Source organism: Caenorhabditis briggsae, assembly GCF_000004555.2.
Source record: "Caenorhabditis briggsae complete genome, chrIV, whole genome shotgun sequence".
In the NCBI taxonomy this organism is placed as follows: Eukaryota; Metazoa; Nematoda; class Chromadorea; order Rhabditida; family Rhabditidae; genus Caenorhabditis; species Caenorhabditis briggsae.
In genome coordinates, this window is record NC_013487.2 from 5,810,241 (window position 1) to 5,829,174 (window position 18,934).

The 18,934-nt window shown below is 38.8% G+C and overlaps 5 protein-coding genes across 5 annotated transcripts in view; 2 read left to right on the forward strand and 3 right to left on the reverse strand.

The window, feature by feature from the left end:
* CBG19964 overlaps positions 1 to 1,044 on the reverse strand; it is a gene marked incomplete at both ends in the record, with an annotated part of 3,609 nt that extends 2,565 nt beyond the window's left edge. Inside the window, 2 exons of the mRNA XM_002633855.1 lie at positions 510 to 692; positions 978 to 1,044. Of these exons, the coding sequence (XP_002633901.1) occupies positions 510 to 692; positions 978 to 1,044 (250 nt within the window). The remainder of the gene's footprint in view (positions 1 to 509; positions 693 to 977) is intronic.
* A 1,444-nt stretch (positions 1,045 to 2,488) lies between these two features.
* CBG19963 lies at positions 2,489 to 3,173 on the reverse strand (the record flags this gene model as incomplete). Its single annotated transcript, XM_002633854.2, has 4 exons — positions 2,489 to 2,563; positions 2,868 to 2,970; positions 3,031 to 3,110; positions 3,156 to 3,173. The coding sequence occupies 4 exons, from the start codon at positions 3,171 to 3,173 to the stop codon at positions 2,489 to 2,491; spliced, it is 276 nt and encodes a 91-aa protein (XP_002633900.2).
* A 5,075-nt stretch (positions 3,174 to 8,248) lies between these two features.
* On the forward strand, positions 8,249 to 9,732 carry CBG19961 (the record flags this gene model as incomplete). The annotated part of the gene is made up of 4 exons (XM_002633853.1): positions 8,249 to 8,389; positions 8,442 to 9,122; positions 9,166 to 9,518; positions 9,564 to 9,732. The coding sequence occupies 4 exons, from the start codon at positions 8,249 to 8,251 to the stop codon at positions 9,730 to 9,732; spliced, it is 1,344 nt and encodes a 447-aa protein (XP_002633899.1).
* A 252-nt stretch (positions 9,733 to 9,984) lies between these two features.
* Positions 9,985 to 18,730, reverse strand: Cbr-hdac-6 (the record flags this gene model as incomplete). The annotated part of the gene is made up of 11 exons (XM_045235307.1): positions 9,985 to 10,176; positions 10,383 to 10,652; positions 11,581 to 12,132; positions 12,539 to 12,913; positions 16,304 to 16,763; positions 16,814 to 16,918; positions 17,541 to 17,990; positions 18,038 to 18,306; positions 18,356 to 18,450; positions 18,495 to 18,642; positions 18,695 to 18,730. 11 exons carry the CDS (start codon positions 18,728 to 18,730, stop codon positions 9,985 to 9,987), a joined length of 2,952 nt encoding a protein of 983 aa, XP_045096924.1.
* Positions 14,319 to 15,601, forward strand: CBG19960 (the record flags this gene model as incomplete). Its single annotated transcript, XM_002633852.1, has 3 exons — positions 14,319 to 14,488; positions 14,707 to 15,030; positions 15,268 to 15,601. The coding sequence occupies 3 exons, from the start codon at positions 14,319 to 14,321 to the stop codon at positions 15,599 to 15,601; spliced, it is 828 nt and encodes a 275-aa protein (XP_002633898.1).
* Positions 18,731 to 18,934: the final 204 nt, after the last annotated feature.

The window sequence follows — 18,934 nt, forward strand, 5'->3', positions numbered from 1 at the left end:
GCAAATTTGATGAAGCCAGCCCGTATGGTGAAGGTAAGATGGACCTCGTCGAGATCTATCATTTGATAGAAAATCCGTCGAAATATCGTTTTGAAGCAGAGTATTCTGCCGGCCCGCCATCTGCCCGGACCGGCCCGTTTGCAACTATGCTTAAAATTCGTTCCACTGTTTCAGTCATGCTTCATTTATCGTTTCCATATACCGTAAAAACTGTAATATAACGCCACCTTTAATAGAAGATCCCCTCTAATATAACGCCACCCTCAAAAGGTGATTGGAGGTAGCAGAACAAAGTTTTAACGTTTGATTAACAAAGTAGCAGTGGAATCTAGAAATTTCGCACCATTTCTTTCAGTTTGGTACACTGTTAATCAAGTAAAAAACTAACTTTTGTCACCTCGCATCACTCAAAGACACCTCTCCGAAAAATAGAACGCAATGGCGCTATATTACAGGTTTTACGGTATCCAATGAAAGTGCGTGCAGACCAAACCGAAAATTCTACTAACCATTAGAAGACGTTGAATGCTTCAATTCGGTTCTATCCATTCGTTTTCCTTTCTTCGAAGTTGTATAAATAACAGCTTTCCCAGCGGTTACTGTACCTAGAGGCTCAATGGTATCACAATAGGTGGCGTTGCATCGACACACGATTCCATGGTCTTTTTGTACTTGAGAGCATGGCAACGACTCTGGAACAATTTATGGTTGATTTTTTGAGCTCACCAATTTTCGAAAAAAAATTATGTTTTAACGAATTCATATTAGTTGAGTCTGGTATGAAATTATACTGGTATTATGTCTTTTGTCTCTACAAAAAACAACTAGCAAAATCAGAAGTTTCGTCAAAAACCTTTTTCAGAAATTTCCTGTTTCAACTTGAGAAAGAGTTTTTTCTGATTTGGAACGATTCTTATTAAGACAGTTCTTCTTCGAGATAGCTACTAATATTCTCGAAGAATCCAAGCAAAACTCACTTGATTCAAATCCGGAAAATCCAGCTAATCCCAAAAATAAAAATAAAAAAGTGGACACTTTGAGCATCCTAGTCTAGTGTATTCCGATGATTTCAACAACCGGACGATCAACCACTTTCCGTAAAAAATTGAGGTGATAAGGAGAAAAAGACAACCAGACCACGTTTTTATACAGACTCATCAGTTGGAAAATTTATGAAGAAGCGATGATCAGATTATGGGAAATCGAATTTTTGATAAGAAAACGATGGGGGCAAAGTCAGAGTTTTTGAAGTATTTCCTGGTTGATTAACTATGCCTATTTTTGCAAGGAAAGAGACATATAGATAGTGGAATAGAAATCACGGAAAATTGGAAAGAGTGATAAAGTATCAGAGTACCGAATGGCGTGAGCTGTTTCGACTTGTTGATATGTTTTCATTGGACTTTTGAGGTTAATGGGCCTTTCGATGAAACGACATAATTACAGAAAAGTTTATTCTATTCATCATATTCGAAAAATCGAATTTGCAAAGATTTATAGAAGTTCGACAAGACTGCTCTTCCGGTCGGAGTAGTTGGAATATGAACGGTGTCATCATGTTTCTAAAATTAGTTTCTAGCAGGGCGGGTTTCAAGTCTGGTTAGGACTTTAAAAAGTGAATATGATCAATTATTTACGAAATAAAAAAGAAAACATCGGAGTTATAGAAGAGAAAATCTGGTAATCATGGCCACGGCCGAACTACCGTAATTCGATTTCTCACTTTCAAATACGTTTTTTTCGAGTTTATCCGTTTTCCGGTAATTTTTAGATTTGGAACAATTTCATGTTCCTAGTTTGGAGGTTTTACACACAGCAATTGTCGAGAAGCATTAGTAATTGAGAAAAAAGACCGAATTTTTTAGGTTACGGTAGTTTTCGCTAGGGGGACCGTTGGCCACGCCCACTAGGGATGTTCGGAGCAAAATTCCGAAAAAAAATTGTCATGAATGAAAAAATTTTCGACATTCCGAAAAGGTCATTCCGAACATTTCTGCCCGCCCACCCTCTGTTCTCTTTCACCGTTTCAATTTTTAAACCAACAAAATAATTTAAAAAAGAGTATATCCTATTCATCAATTACGTTTACGTGTAATCCAATAAAAATAGAAATTTCGTTAGGTTTCAATGAAAATTTCGAAACAGCAATTTGTTCAAAAAATTACTGCTTCGAAGTTGTTTCAAATCCTGATAAATTCGAATAAAACAATTCAAGAATCCAATTATTTAGAAATAAAATAACTACATACGTTCTCCCGCTGCTGAATCTTCAAACAAAGTGAGAATAGCTTCCGAAAGCCTTGATTTTGGCTTCACAGAAAAAAAAACACTCATTTTGAGAATTACCAAAAGGGGGCGTATATGAACAGAATTTCGAAAAAAAAATGGTTTTTATCAGACTTTTGTTGTCAGCTTTTGGAATTTTCGTAGAACACATGTAGTTATACAAAAAAGTTTACTCTATTCATCAATTTAAAAATTCAAAAGTTTATGGAAGCTCGACAAGACTGCTCTTCCGGGTTGGAGCTGGAGTAGTAGGGATACGAACGGTGTCATCACTTTTCTGAAATTCATTTATTACTTCCCATGAATAAAAGGTATTAAAAAAGTTAATTCTTAATATGTTTCAAAAAACATATCGAAACGGTAATTCGTTCAAAAAATTACTGTTTAGATATTGTTCCAAGTCTGGTTAGAACTCAATTAAACAATTCTATAACGCTATAGTTGTGTAAAGCGATTTTTTCGAGAAACGAAGTGAGATAGTTTTCTTGGAAACCGGATTCTAGACAAATAACAAATTACGGAATTCGGAAAAGTTTAAAATGAAAACATTTCGTAATAGGTTTTTTAAGTCACACACGAACATTCTTACGGAAAGCGGCAGTTGGCATAATGACGTCGCCGAGTTTTGGAGCACTTGGCACAGCTGACTTCACTTGAGTTTCTCCAGCCTTGAACTCGGTTCCACTAAAAAAAACGCTTTTTTGGATTCAGATTTCATGAAATTTAGTTCCCAAAAAAGCTCACTCTCCCTTCCACTCGTTACACTCATCAAATTGGCAGCAACAGAACGAGGTATCCTTCGTTTGGAAGTGGCATCCGGCCATCTGAAATCGAGGATGAGTAATCTGAAAATTGGCTGGACAACCTACTGGACACTTTTCTTCCATACTATGTTCGTCACTCCACGAACTGCATTCCCGTCTGAAAAACGGGATAGGAAGATGGTGTACATTTATTGATGTACTTGTTGGGAAATTAATTAATTAATAAGTTTATGGTCGTCTCTGTGATTAATATGTAGCGAGTTGATACCACAAAGCTTTCAATAGGGCACCTAGTTTCGAACCAATTTTTATATTTCCATTTGAAAAGAAGACCTTTTTATCAATTAAAGCCCTTCTATTACAGGTTTTATGAATTTCGTGAAGAAAAATATTTTGCGAAATTTGATAATAGCAGAAAGGCGATATGATAATGAAGAAGAAGAAACCATGAGATTAATAATTGTGATTTCATATGAGTTTTTTGTAACAGAAAAATTGACACAAACTTTCTGATTTTAGTTAGTATAATGTCTGAACCAGGTTGCTTTAGCTTTAGCTTTATATTTTAAATCAATAAATTCGAACTTCATTATTGATTATCCGAAAGTTCTGAAAGTTTTTTACCGTTCCAATTGGGGTGGATATAGAACCGGGTGAAAAACATGTTTTTTTTTCTGAGGAAGATACCGTAAACACTAATAGAAGTCTACCCCACACTTGCATTTTGAGCTCAAATTATTTCAATATTTACACTTGGGTTCAAGCGAGCGGGTCAGAAAAGGCGCCCCAGCAAACTCGTAGGCCAGAAGAAATTTAATAATTTTAAAGTAGACGCGGGTTTGATCTAGATCATGATCAATTTCATTAAAATCAACGGGTTGCAACGCGCGCTTTTTCGCTCTTCATTTAAAATTTTGAAACTCAGCCAACGGAATTCGGCAGCGAATTTAGAATTTTTCCTAAATTTACTGGGGCGCGCTTTCTGACCCGCTCGCTTGAACCCAAGTGTATTTATAAGAGATAACAAAAATCTGTCAATTGATAAGACATATGTCATAATATAACCAAAATTGTATTAGTTGACAAAATTCTGATATCTGTTATAGAAATTGAGCTATCAGGGGTTTGCAAAAGTAATGCGCGTTTTTGATGCAACTTCCTTTTATTGTAAAACCAAAACAAGAGATCATCAATCAATAAGATATTCTCCATTATTGTTCACTACTTGCTGCCAACGTGTGCGCAATTCAGCGATGCCTTTCTTGAAGAACTCCTCTGGCTGTGACTCGAAATAGTCCGCCACCCAAATTTGCACTTCTTCACCGCTTTCGAATTTTTCCTCGGCCAGATGATGTTGCATGGATCGGAATAGGTGATAGTCCGATGGTGCCAAATCGGGACTATATGGCTGATGAGGCAGCACTTCCCAGCCCAGCTCCTGAGTTTTCTGCTGAATGATTTTTGCAGTGTGTGGTCGAGCGTTGTCATGGAGCAAGAGTGTTGTCGAAGTGTCCACGCCTTGGCGTTTGAGAGCTTGGTCCACACGGTCCAGCTGATCTTTGTAAAGGTCCGCATTCACCGTTTGACCAGGTCTCAGAAGTTCAAAATGCACGAGACCTCGTGTGTTCCACCAGACACATATCATCACCTTCTTTCCGTGGATGTCCGGTTTTGGAGTCGGTTTCGGGGTCCCGCCAGGACTCAGCCACTGTTTTTTTTCTCCCATTATTGTCCCACTGAATCCATTTCTCATCCGATGTCAAAATGAATCGAAGAAACCACGATTTTTGGAGCTGCGCATCAGAATATTGGCAACTTCAACACGTCTTTCCTTGTTCGAATCGGAAAGCTCATGAGGGACCCATTTTCCACATCTGTTTGTCTTTCCGATTGCATGCCAATGTCTGGAAATTGTGGAAAAATCGCAGTCGAACTGCTCCGAGAGACTGAGAGTAGTTTGGCAAGGATCCACTTCAATTGCTGCTCTCAAGGCATCGTTGTCCACCTGCTCTGGACGACCAGGGCGCGATTCATCTTCCAATCTTTCATCTCCGCTCCTGAAGCGCTGAAACCAGCGGCGACACTGACTTTCGGATATAGCTTCTTCACCGAATACAGGAGAAAGTGAGCGGTGAGCTTCGGCAGCCGATTTTCCTTCCTTAAATTGGTGCCACAAAAATGCTCGAAGGCGAAATTTTTGGTCGGACATCTTCTAGAATGTTTTTTTCATAGAAATCAAATTGAAACAGCTATATAATATCACAAAATGAAGCCCAAGAACGCGCTTTAAAAAAAATTGAACACAAACCGTTTGTTTTGGGTGAGATACAAAACACCAAACTTGACGCGCATTACTTTTGCAAACCCCTAATAATTGAGCTCAATGTGAAAGTCTGCCGGTACTGTATCTTCATGGGAAAGTACTCAATACGTCCAATACGTAATTCACACCCGCTTTGACGAAGTTTTGACCCATATTCCCTAATGTGGCTAAAAACAATGACCATTAAACTCTATTATTCTTATCTTCCTGGATATGACGTAACGTAAACAACAATCCTGACGGAAACCTATTATGATTTGAACGATTTGAGCAAACATGCTCTTGTTTCTACAGTAGTGCTTTCTCTCTCTCTCTCTCTCTCTCTCTCTCTCTCTCTCTCTCTCTCTCTCTCTCTCTCTCTCTCCCTCTTCCGCAAAAGGAGGATTACACAAATAAATGGGGATCAAGAAGAAACAAACACAATACGTACCTCATTTCTCCGCTTTTCTTATCAATACGTTGAATACAGTAGTTGGACATCCCGCCGCACTCCTTTAATTTTAATTTTCAATTGAATTTCTTTTTTATATTTTCTAACCTTCTTTGGTGTCTGGGCATTGCTCTCAAGTCCTTTTACAGTACCTTCAAAGCATCTCAATGCCGAAACAGTGGAAATTGTAAAAAGTAGAAGAATCAAGCAAAGTTTTGCCATTTTTTCGAGATTGAGGTGGAGGCGTGTGTATGTGTGTTGATTGGAAGTTTTGAGATAGAGAAAGAGAGATGAGACTAGGAGAAATTTCTACACAACACATGTGATTAAAGAACCTTTTTCACGATTGATGTGTTGTTTGTTTTCAAGAAAGATTGGAAAAGAGAGAAATGTGTCAGGAAAGAAGGAATGGAATTAGGAAGGACTTTGAGATTCTGAGAATTTTGAGAATCGATCTATAGAATAAGTTGATGGTAAGATGGCCAAACCAGGGAACAACTTTCGTTGATCCGAAAAGGAGTTGTTGAAACTCTAAATTGGGAAAACTTTAAAAAATAATGATTCGAACAAAATTCGGATCACCTCCAATAAAAGGACATAGGTTTCTTATTAAGTCAAAATAAGGAAAAACTTGAAAAAAAAGCGAAAACTGGAAAAATCGTTCCTAACGATCCCAGAAATTTCCAGAAGTCGTTCATTTCTGGAAATTTCTAAAAGTTTTTGCTTTTTTTATTTACGTTCACTCTGAAAATTCCTTATTTTGAATTTCTGAAACCTTTTTAGAAGACACCTAGGATTTTCAGGTTTGGTGGGAACTTCAAAAAGTATGAGAAGTTTCTATAAGTTTCCAGAATAAAACGACTTCTGAGATGATTTTATGCTGACTACGAGCTTTTATCGCTTACGCAATGAGCCAATTACCTTATCAATGAGATGAAAAACGTTTGGCATTTGTTAACTTTTTGAAACAACTTTTTGGGGTTTCAAGATAAGTTGAATTAGTCTGATGCAAAAAACATCGGAGAAGTGGAAGAAAAACGCCTCTGGCAGTGGCGGAAGGTCCCACAACGACAAGTACCGTAACTCAAAAATATTTTATTTTGCGGATTTGTTTTCTCGATTTTTCAGTCAATTTTTCCTTATCAATATTTTTATTTTGCGATTTTTCTGAAGGAAGATAAAGGAAAAAAACGGACAAACAGCAAAAATCGAGAAAATAAATACGAAAATGGAAAAATTTTTAGGTTTCTGTAGTTATCGTTATGGGACCTTCGTTCACGGCCATCGGAGTTGCACAGCTCTGATTTTTGGTACCAGTATAATATCTGACAGAGATAAAGAAGTGTGTACTGGTCAATCAGTGAGCATGAACGAAAAAGTAGTTTTTAAAACTGTAAACTCTAAAAAATCGGAGGAAATATAATCATGTCCAAGATAAACGAAATTTCATACGTCTCCAATGAAAAGATATAGTTTTTAAAGTTATATAAAAATAAAAATAACCTCTTCTGAAAAAACGAAAAATGGGAAAATTTGTTCTTAAGCCTTAAAAATCCTTTTCGTCTGTTTCTGGAAATGGTTATCATCTTTCGAAATTTGTTTGGATTCCCGCCAAAACTGCAAATTCTCCGTTTGCGGAACTTGTTCAGAAGTGACCTAGAAATTTTGAGAGCTGGAAAAAAAATTTCGAAAACCTTCTGGAAGTCTACAGAATTTAACGAATTCTGAGATGATTTCATGCTGAGATTTATAAATACGGAAAAAAAACAATGGATCAATCGGACAAAATACAGTTCAAAATCATTAACTTTTTGAAACAGTTTTTTTGAGGTTTTGAAACTTTTAAAAAATAAACTCTATTATCTCCAAACCGAATTTTTAAAGCAAAATTAACAAATTCTAATGAATACATTCTTTGCTAATTCACCTTTCGAAAACATCTTGAATGCTCTTTGAATTTCTTTTCCAGAAACCCAGCTGTTTTATTCCTTGGAAAGGAATTCTGCACTTTCCCCTAAAAAAGTGCATCTCTTTTTTTCTATTCATATGCAATAAAACCATCAACCCATAAACTACTCCCTCCTCAACCATAAAATATACACACACCCGTTTTCTTCCCCGTCCCTCTCCTCCGATAGGTCTCGCAACGAACACCTGGCAAGGGCCCTTGTAGTGTACGGACAGTCCACATAATGTTCTCTCATTTCTCTCGTTGATTTTCATATTTTCTTTTCGATTATTTTTATTCGAAAACACTCAATTTTGAGTTCAAAAATTGTAACAAAAACCTGATTTTTGAAGCAAAAAATGCAAGCGCGCGCCATCGGACTAGCGCGGATTTCAAATCAGAAAAATTTTATCGTTTTTTTCTTGCTAATTTTCATCGAAAAACCCGATTTCTGTCGTTAAGAATCACTGAAAATTAATGAATTTTGTTTCAGAAATATGGCAGATACCCCGGCAAAAAAGGCGAAACGACGAGCGACGATTTTTGTGACGGGTCCGCAGAGCAAGAAGACCATTTACGATGATGACGAGGAGATTGTTGTTCCCGATCAACAGAAGCAACAGCAGACTCTCCAAGATGTATGTAGCGAAAATTCTGTAGAAAAAAACCAATTTGTTTTTCTTTTTTCAGCTCACACTTGCTCGCCAACGTCTGAATAATGAGTTGGCAGTGGTGAATACGGCTTCAGGAATCGAGATTCTCGTTCAAATTTTTATGGATGAAATGGAGATTTTGAGACACAGAATTCGTGAGAAAGGGCTCAGAATGCGCACGTTCTTTTCGGACGGCACAACGAAGATTCGGGCGGTGCTCTTCAGAATTTTCTCGAAATCGATAAGCTCCAGAACAATGATAGAGTACAAGAATGAAGCAAAAGTGATAATGAATGAGCTAAACGATGCAACGAATACATATAAAATGCCGAGATATACACTGAATGATATGGAAGAAATCTTGTTGACTGATGATTTGGAGGAAGGGATTGTTCAGCGGCGTACAGAGAAATGGACACATCTTCCGAAGAGACCGATGCAGTTTTATGAGGAGGATGAGGATGCATTCTGTGAATTCAGAAAACTAAATGTTCCAATGTCGATGACGTTTGATGAGGATGAGGAGGATAGATTGAGTATGCCGAGTACCCGAACTGGAGTGACACAGTACACCGCTGAAGATCAAATGGCGGCGATTCAAAATCAGTTGGCGATGCTTTCGAAGCAGCTGATGAGTCTTCAGAAGGGAGGAGGTGTTGAAGTGAAGAGAGGATCGTCGAGAGCCAGTTCCAGAAGAGGTGTCAAGATTATGGAAAAGGTCAGAATAAATAAATCCAATCATTTCAAAAGCAACTTTTCAGAAATCCTCCATCGAAATCTCTTCTACCTCTTCTTCATCTGACGTCTCCGAGGATGAAGGGAAGGGACCTTCCGTGTGCTCGCCGTCGCTCTCTTCGAATCGAAAAACTTCTGAATCCTGCCGCTCCACTGCTTCCGTTCAAATCGCACCCATTTCCGTGGCTCCACCGCCACCCCCACCGCCCCCACAGCTTCTTCCAAGCGCTTCGAAAGCTTCAGAAGTCAAGAAGACTCCATTGAAGCCAGTCAACAAGGCAGCACCCAATTCGTTGCCCCCCGCAGAAGTTATTACCTCAAATCGGCCGTACTTGACGGATATCGCACATGGAAGAAGTCTCTTGAAAAAGACTGTTAGGTAAGATTCCACATGGATTTCGCCTCTTAAAATTCCTGTTTTCAGGTCCCCGGGAGGCTCTCCAGCGTGCCAAGACCGCCACCTCAAGCGCCCTGTCTCCTCCTTCGAAGCTGCTCTTCGCGACCGATTCCGCGGATTCCATGGTGACACTTCATTCTCCGAACAAGAAGAAAACGGAGAGGATGATGATGTGAATGCCACGTGGGATGAATGATTTCTCTTTTTCTGTTCATGAATTCGACATATATTGTTCTGTATGTATTATCGTTTCCGCTATTTTTGTCTTTCTCTACTAGATCATGACTCTTTTTTCTCTCTACAAATGTTCTTGTTTTTTTCTACTCTTTTCTTCGCTTTCTCTATACAGAATCTCATCTGAATTCGTTTTCATACAATCAATATAGTGTTTTCATTTTTCAAGACAACTCGTTAATGGAATGTAAATTTTGTTTAAAACCGGTATCAATTAGGATGGCATTTGCTCGCCAAATTTGCTCTGATGAGCTGCGGATTTGGCGGGAATGAGGACTGGATTATGAACGTAGGCTTCACACGGATAGCACCAAACGGAGAGATCGGCCATGGAGAGAGCCATCGGATGGGAGGAATTCAGATGATGCATTAGGGCGTGCTCGTTGACGAAACGGCCGCAGTTGTACTGAAAAACCGAATTTTTCAATTGATTGAGTTCTGAATTCGTGCATTTGAGCTTCATAGTGTTTGCGTACGTAGCGCTCTATTTTACGCCACATTTAGTAAATATTGTCGTAAGATAGAATGTAACGTACGCAAACACGCTGACGCGAAAATGCACAGACTCAGTTCGTGAATTTCCCGACCGAAATGACAGTAAATTTTTCTTACTTTATAACAAGTGAGACATGTCCAAACTTCGGCTCCAATCGTACATTCTGTGCACGTGCTCGCCGCATTGATTCCAGTCGGCGGAAGTGGTTCAACTTGATGAAGATGTGGACATTCGGAGAGAGGAACGACGGCGTGGGCGGCTCCCATGCTCATCACTTCCAAATCCTGATGAGATGGAGCACGAGTCGATGATGAGCCAGACGACGATTGATCGCTCATTTCGGTGTCTTCGTTTAGATCAAATAGGCCGAGAGTCGAGGGAAGGACCTGGAGAAATGGGTTGAGGAGCATTTCAAGTTTTGAGGTGAATATAAATACAAAACGGGACAAGGAGAAGTACCCTGTTCATGTCAACAAAAAATAATTTGTGTTACAAAAATTCATTTATTTATTTTTGTCAAAAAAAATCCATTTATTTATTTTTTTTGAGATTTTCGTGCAAGTGAGGGTGTTTTCTGCTCTAATTTCAATGATACCGAAAATTCGAAAGAGGGCGGAGCTTAGCCAATATCCTTAAAGGTGCTTCTATTTTTATTTTCTGGTATATTTTTCCCGATTTTTCGATAATTTTCGTTTTTAGGAGATTTTTCAGGTTTTTATGAGAAAAATTTTTAAAAAAAACGAAAAAAAGCCAGAAAATAGTTTCAAAAAACATGCTGCTTTGAGGATTTCGCTACCGTACTCAAGCTCCGCCCACTCTCAAATTTTCGTATTTTTTTTCAAAGCATATTAAAATTAGACCATAGCAATATGTATATTTATGTTCAAGTTTCTACATTTTACAAATATTAATATTCAGAGTTTCAAGTTTCCCATCGCTTCCAGAACGTCTTCTTCCACTGAAGTCGTCGTTGATTCTGTCTCCGCAGAACGTCTTCTGTTCTTCTGTCGAGTTTTATATCCACTTGTTCTCTGCTCCACTGGTTCTGTTGCTGCTTTTGTGCTCTTCTTAACGGTAGAATTCACTTTTCCATTCTTGTTGATGCACTTCGAATCCATCACGATGCCAATGATAATCTTGAGATGAAACACACAAATTTAGACAAATATAAGGACACGGACAATAATTAGAGATAATTAGGAACATGGGGCCATTTCGGTCAGTCAAAAATTGCCGACCGCCGACCGAATTCGGCCATCGGTCGACTGAACTTAACCCAATCAAAATGGAAGCCTCAATAAGGAAAAGCCTCACCTGGAAACCTTTCAGAATACTCCAATGGTTCTGCTGAACCGCGCAAACTTCTCGAAGGGTTTTAATACACGACGATTGGATATCATGGGGCTTTCCGAATTGCTCTTTTTCATTTTTTAGCCGACGAAGCATCGCTCGATTCTGAAGAACTTCACAGACGGCGAGAGCACTGTTTGAGATGGATGTTAGGTTGTAGCCACCTTCGAGTACGGTGATAATACGTCCAGCGGCAAGAGAAGAGAGTTGATAAGTCATCCAGGCGAAGGTTTCAGGAGTGACTTTGTATTCTCCCAATGGATCGTCTATTGCTGCATCAAAGCCAGCGGAAATAATAACTAAATCGGGGTTGAACTGATAGGCAATTGGCATTATCACTCGTTGGAATGCCATTTGATATTCGAGATCTCCCATTGGTGCTCCGCTGAACGGCACGTTGACTGAAGTGCCTTCTCCAGCACTCTCTCCAACGTCGAAGTAATCTTTGGGCTCGCCGATGGGGTAGAAGTTGCCCTTATCGTGACGATGAATCGACATGTACATTACACTTGGATCCTGGAATTTGAAAATTTGAAAAAGAATATTCGAGCTCAATTATCTCTGTTCTTATGAGAGATATCAAAAATCTATCTACTGATAAAATGTTTATGATATGAGAAACAATTTATCAGTTGGCAATTTTCTTATATCTTTGACACAGGCCCTGGCACGAGTGGTAAAGACCTACTGATATTAACGGGGACCTACTGATATTGTGCGAGCGAAGCGAGTAAAAAAATTCTAGAGGAAACATTTTTTAGGTAGGGGGGGGGGACCCTTGTGTGATTTGGACCTAGTGATATTTTTGGAATTTTACCTACTGATGTTTCGGTCGCGAAATTATCAGTGCCGGGGCTTGTCTTTGACAGGAACCTAGATAAATTGGCTTAAACTTGACCTTCTAAAGTAAAACCCTACAAACCTCATAGAAAATCTCCTGTGTCCCATTGCCATGATGAACATCCCAGTCGAGAATCAACACTCGTTTCGCTCGATGATGTCGTTGAGCATACTTCGCCGCCACTGCTACATTATTGAAAATACAGAATCCACTGGATTTCGAAGCGGACGCATGATGGCCTGGAGGACGGACGATGACGAGCGCGTTTCGTTGGCCGGCTGGCTTTTTGTAGATTTCGTCAATGGACTGGAAAATACTTTTTTTCAAAAAGCGATTTTTGTTGGGGGAGAGGGGATTACTGTAGATATTAAAGTTTTTATTTTGAATGGCTACTCTATCTGGAATATTGGTATTAAAAATCAAATCTGTGGAAAAAAGAAGGTCCCACCACGACAACTACCGTAACTACCGTAACCTAAAAAATATGTTTAGTTTCAGGATTTATTATATCTATTTTGGTACTTTTTCAGTCAATTTTTCAAATTCAGAAATTCAAAAAATTTCAAAAACTCAAGAAAATTTTAGAGGCAATATTTAAAATTCTTCAAATATATCAAAATTCAGTTTTTTTTTTCATTAATATCGAAGTTTTTCACAAATTCTTCAAAAATCAAAAATTTTCCAAAATATCGAAAAAAAACTGAACATTTTTAAAAATATCAAAAAAATCTGAAATTTCTCAAAAATACTGAAAATTCAACAGTATTTCAAAAACACCGAAAATTCAAAATTTTTTTGCTGTTCGAATTTTTGATAAATTTTCGACGTTTTTGAAAAAAATTTAATTTTCGATGCTTTTGAAACTTTTTGGAATTTTCGGATTAGAAAAAATTGACTCAAAACGCAAGAAAATCGAGAAAACAAATCCCGAAAATTAAAATATTTTTAGATTACGGTAGTTGTCATTATGAGACCTTCAGCCACGGCCGCCGGCGTTTCTCTTCCACCCTCAGTGCTTTTTTTCCGAACATAAAGCCTAGTTGCCCTAATACAAACAATGCCTATGCTCTTCTCTGCCCATCTATGGGGCACCTTTTGGTTGTTTCCAAAAGACCTAATGTCTCTTTTTTTCTGCAAATGTTTGCATAATAACTCATGTTTCTTTGCTCTTCTCTTCCTCTCTCTTTTGTATTTTCTTCTCAGTTTTTCGTTTTTTTTCCTGCATGTCACAAAAATCAGTTTTTTGTAGTTGTATTTATATTAGTCTGTGTTCTACTAGTTGGCGGCGAAATGAGCAACGAGCTCTTCACACAAACACATTGGCTCTCGTTGGTTTATCGCCATTCCCGCTCGTCTTTCTTGATGATTTTCTGTGCTTTTTTTTCGCTTCTGCTCATTTTCTAAGCAGCAGATGTGCTGGTGGGGCTCTTGGAGCTCTCCGAGTTCAAAGACTCAAAATACGAAACTCGTCCTTTTGTGCTCTTCCTCCGGTTGCTAAGAATCAGTTCTACTAAACGTCAAAATGAATAATGCCGCTGTCTGGGGCTGGCTCCGCGGAGCTCGGAGCCGCTCTGACTGATGGCGTTCATTTCCTTCCCTTTCCTCTCTTTTTTCGGCTCCCAGAATTTCATTTATTTTTGATGTCAATCTTTTTTACGCTCTTTTTTACGTGACACCTCGACGTGGATTCTTCTGGATCACCACTAGGGGCGTGGCGGCTCCCTGCTCCCTGCTCCAGCTACCCCTGCTAGACTCCCCTTGATATTCAAATTGATTTTTCGGTTCATAAACCTTGCTGGTGTGTCTCCTAACCTATATTCAGCCCTTTTACCTTATATTTTGACATTTTAGATAACGAAAAATGACAGAAGATAAGCCTCCATTATCCGCGCTTCCTGAGTACAATATGCCCAATTTTCTCAACCTATTTCTTCCATATAACATTATCCCGCTTTTCATCTACTCGTTGATTTTTCGACTAGCTCGACAGTACGTGAAGACGAATTTTTGGCTGAAATTCGAGGGATTCAAGTGAGTTATAATTTCCTGACTACAGTATACCAGGGATATTCGGATTTGCTTCATTTTCGAATTTTTCGGAATTGTAATATTTCAGAATATTCCGATTTTCAAAATTTTCAAATGTCGGCACATTTCGATTTTCGAAACTTCGGAATATTAATATTCCAATTTTGAAAAAAAGTCTGATTTCCGTTTTCAACATCCCTGACTACAGTACCCCTTTTCAGACGCTATCGCCTCCAAAACCTAACAATATGCTGGGCCCATGCCGTCGTCGTCGGTCTCGGAGACCTGATTCTAATGTTCACTCATCCCCATGAAATCTTTCATGAGGTTATTGAATGGTACGACCCGATTGCCGCTCAACTCCCTCTGATTTCTGTTGCATATTTCTTCCAAGACGCTATCGATATGTTGATGTATGAATGGTCCAGTTATACCCTTGAACTTCTTCTCCATCATTTTGTCACCTGTGCGGCTCTTGTGTGTCCAGGAGTCACTGGAAGATTCACACTGGCTGCTGGGTGGGCACTATTGATGGAAGTCAATAGGTGAGCAATCAACCGTAAAACAGAAGGCCATCTGTACGTGCACTTTGAGCTCAATTATTTCAGTTCCTACGAAAGATTTCAAAAAATTGTCCTTTGATAAATTTTTCATCACAATATCGTCAATATTTTATCAGTTGACAGATTTTTGTTATCTCGTATAAAAATTGAGATAATGGAGCACAAAGAGCAAATATATGATGACCTTCTTCCAAGTTCTAAATTTCAAAAATCTTCCAGCATCTTCCTCCACGCCCGTACAATTCTTCAAATCTGCGGACTCAACACCCGGTTTCCTGGAGTCTTCCGCGTTGTCGTCTACTCCAATATCATCAGTTTCTTCTTCTTCCGAATCATCTCCCAACTTCTCTGGACCCATTGGGCTATCTACAATGTCCCTGGTCTCCATTGGTACTTTGTGATGATTGGATTGTTGGGACCAATTGTTTTCGGATGTATCAATGGATTATTGTTCATGAGATTGTTGGCTGCGGATGGATTTTTGCCGGAGAACTTGAGAGCCAGATTCGCAGTGACCAGGGATAACAAGAATGAGGAGAAGGAAAAGAAGTAGAACTAGATTATGGATTGGGACATAAATTAATACGGTTATGATTGCTGTATACGGGAGTAATAATAAAGCATTATTTTGAAATTTTGTTTCATTTTGTACAGAAAAACATGTAGATTAAAATATAGTAATTTCTTCAATCGTCAAATTCTGAAATCTTCTAGCAGGTGGAAGTTTTTTTTTGCGATTTTTCGCAATTCAAATCTAATTTTCCTTCGGTTTTTCGCAAAATTTTTAGACCTTTTAAGGGGTTTCAGCGATTTTCAAAGCATCTTTTTCGATTTTTCCGGTTATTTGTCTAAAATTTGATGGAACGGTGTTCGCGAAGATTACTGTAACTTACTGTAGAAATACTTGTAGTTTGTAGTTTTGGTTTTCGCAAGCACCATCACGTCAAAATGCAGAAAAAACATTTTTGTTTGCAGAAACTACAAACTACAAGAACATAAGTTTTCTACAGTAACCTACAGTAAACTTCGCGAACACCGTTTCATCAAATTTCAGACAAAAAAAACCGGACAATTGAAAAAGAATCTTTGAAAATAGCTGAAAAACCTAAAAAGGTCTAAAAATTGTCCTAAAAATCGAAAAAAAGCTAGTTTTTCCATTCAAATATCGCAAAAAAAGCAAATTTTTTCGGAATTTTCAGAGTTTTCAACTTTCTATAAGCTTCCAAAAATGGACCCAAAATCGACCAAAACCAACCTGTAAACACGCTCCAACTGCCTTCCTAGCCACTTTCAGCGAATCTCTTGTCAAATAAATACTATTGAACTCATTCTCCGCTTCTTCCATCAATTCTTCATCCTTCATCGTCTCCGTTTGCTTCAAATGATCCAACATCTTCTTCGTATGAACCATTCGAATCTCATCGTCCGTCGCAATTCTCTCTGTGTTCCTCTCTATACACTTGTCCAGTACCCCAGACTCTTGCAACGTCTTCAGAATCCTTCTAGTTCTCGCTGGCTTCTCCGGATGATTATCCTCTTCCAAATCGAAATGCGCTTCATCGCCTTCGTTGAAATAGATGAACGTCTCCATTTCACCGGCTGGCAAAGAGTCGGAAGCCATAAAATTTGAAGTGATCAAATCTGTTTGAACGATTTCTCCAGTGTCAGCGGGGCGGTTATTAGGGTCGTATTTGAATTCCACTTTTGAATTGATACTGAAAATAAGGCTATTATTTTAGAGTGGGATTTCTAGAATAGTTCTTACATAGGCCATTGAGCCAGTCTTAAAGATGTCCTCGATGGGAAGTAGTCGAAGCAATTCCAATAGTTCCGTAGGCAGGTGACAAGGTTCACACATGATGTTACAGTGCTGAAAAAAATAGATTTTTGAAAATTTACATCAAAATGTGTAGAAAAATATGTAGATTCATATAGCAGCAAAGAATAAATTCAAAAAATTTGCAAAATTTCGAAACATCGTATCGAAAAGTAAAAAATCTCACGGTGGTTTTTTCAAAAAATCAAAAACCGTTTTATGCGATTTTTCGAAAGCAAAAATTGTTTTTTCTCCGATTTTTTTGCAAAATTTTTCGACCTTTTTAGGTTTTTCAGGCTATATTTAAAGATTCTACAGCACGCTCTCCCACAGAACATTTCCGAACTGCAAATAATTACCAGACTCTTCGAAAGATTAGTCCTTGAAGAGCTGAAACGTGTTATCGTTCCGAGTATTTCTCCGAATCAGTACGGATGCGTCAGTAAGCGATCCTGTGTTCTAGCCGTCCTTGAGTCCACTTCCAGAATACAGAAAACCTTAGCAATTTTTCACTTTCCGAAGCGATTTTCAAAGTTTGGCGATTTTTCTGAATTTTTTTTGTGTTTCTATATGAATCTAGATATTTTTCTAAACATTTTGATGTTTGAAAAATAAATGAAACATTTTTTTGACCCCTTCAAAATTCTAATTCCCTATCTTTTATAGTGAAACTCACCTCTCTTTAGGAGGATCCTTCACCTGCGCCGGAAATGGGGCGTGGCCTAGCAGCACCCTCACACACTTCTGAGCTGCCACAGCTGACATCTGATGGTTATAACCACCCTCCAATACAACTAGCATCCTCCCCTGAGCCAGTGATTTTAGGTGATAGAGAAAATGAGAGTATCCATCCGGAGTCAGTTGCATTCCACCAATCGGATCCCCTCGGAGGGAATCGAAACCAGCGGAAATGATAACAAAATGAGGATCGAATTGAGTGGCAAGTGGCATTAGAACATGGAATAAAATTGAGAGATAGTCCGAATCGGTGCATCCAGTTTCGTTTAAAGGCACATTTGCATTGTAGCCAACGCCTAGACCCGCACCAATGTGATCGAAGTCGGATTCTGGGAGATGCGGCCAGAAGAGACCATGTTCGTGACGATGGATGGAGAAGTAGAATACGCTGAATTTTCGAAAATACTGAACTCAAATTCTTAGAAAAATATTCACCGTTTATCTTCATAGAAAATCCTCTGTGTGCCCTGCCCATGATGTACGTCTAAATCAACAATTAGAATTCGTTCAGCTCCAGAAAAGAAGGCTTCTTCAGCGGCCTGGGCAACATTATTGAATAGACAAAATCCACATGGCGACGCAGAATCCGCATGATGTCCTGGCGGTCGAATCACTGCAAATCCGTTCGATGCCTCATTCGCCATGATTCTATTTGTCAGGTCTCGAACACAGGCTACACCATCTTTCGCCACTTTCATCGAGTTCTGAAAGGCTTTATTCACTAAAAAAGTTGTTAAGAATCAATTCAAAAACCTCTGTCATGAAAACAGAATCATAATTTTCACACTGCGAATTGATCTCTTCTTGTGTCTTCTTCTCCGACGCCACCAACTCCTTCACCTCTCCTTCTCATGTGTTAGCTCTAAATCGGCATCGTCGATTTCCAGAAAACTTGTGAGAACGTGACACTTTTCCAGCACTTTTGTCTGTTTCAACGCCTCCTTGATCTTCTGAATCCGATCCGGCGATTCCGGATGCGTCGGGCAGACGGTATTCTTGTGTTCATCCTGTGACTCGTTGAATCCGATGAGTGTGTGGCCCTGAAGCTTCGTTACGGGTTGTTTTGGGTTCCGAAAATGTTTTAAATCTCACCAGCTTTCTATTCTTCTGGCAGTCCTCGAAAATCATGGAAAACTAGAGCTAATCAGGTCTAAAAAGCGGAAAAATCTATAAAATCAGTGTGAAAAAAATTGTCTCGAGGGTGGCCGCGGACTAGAATATCCGCGACCATCCGGTGTTTTGACGCCTCCGGCGACCGGTTTTTGCTGTTTTCTGGCGATTTCAATTGAAATTTTCAATAAAATTGTGAATTTTCGTCCGTTAAATTAATTT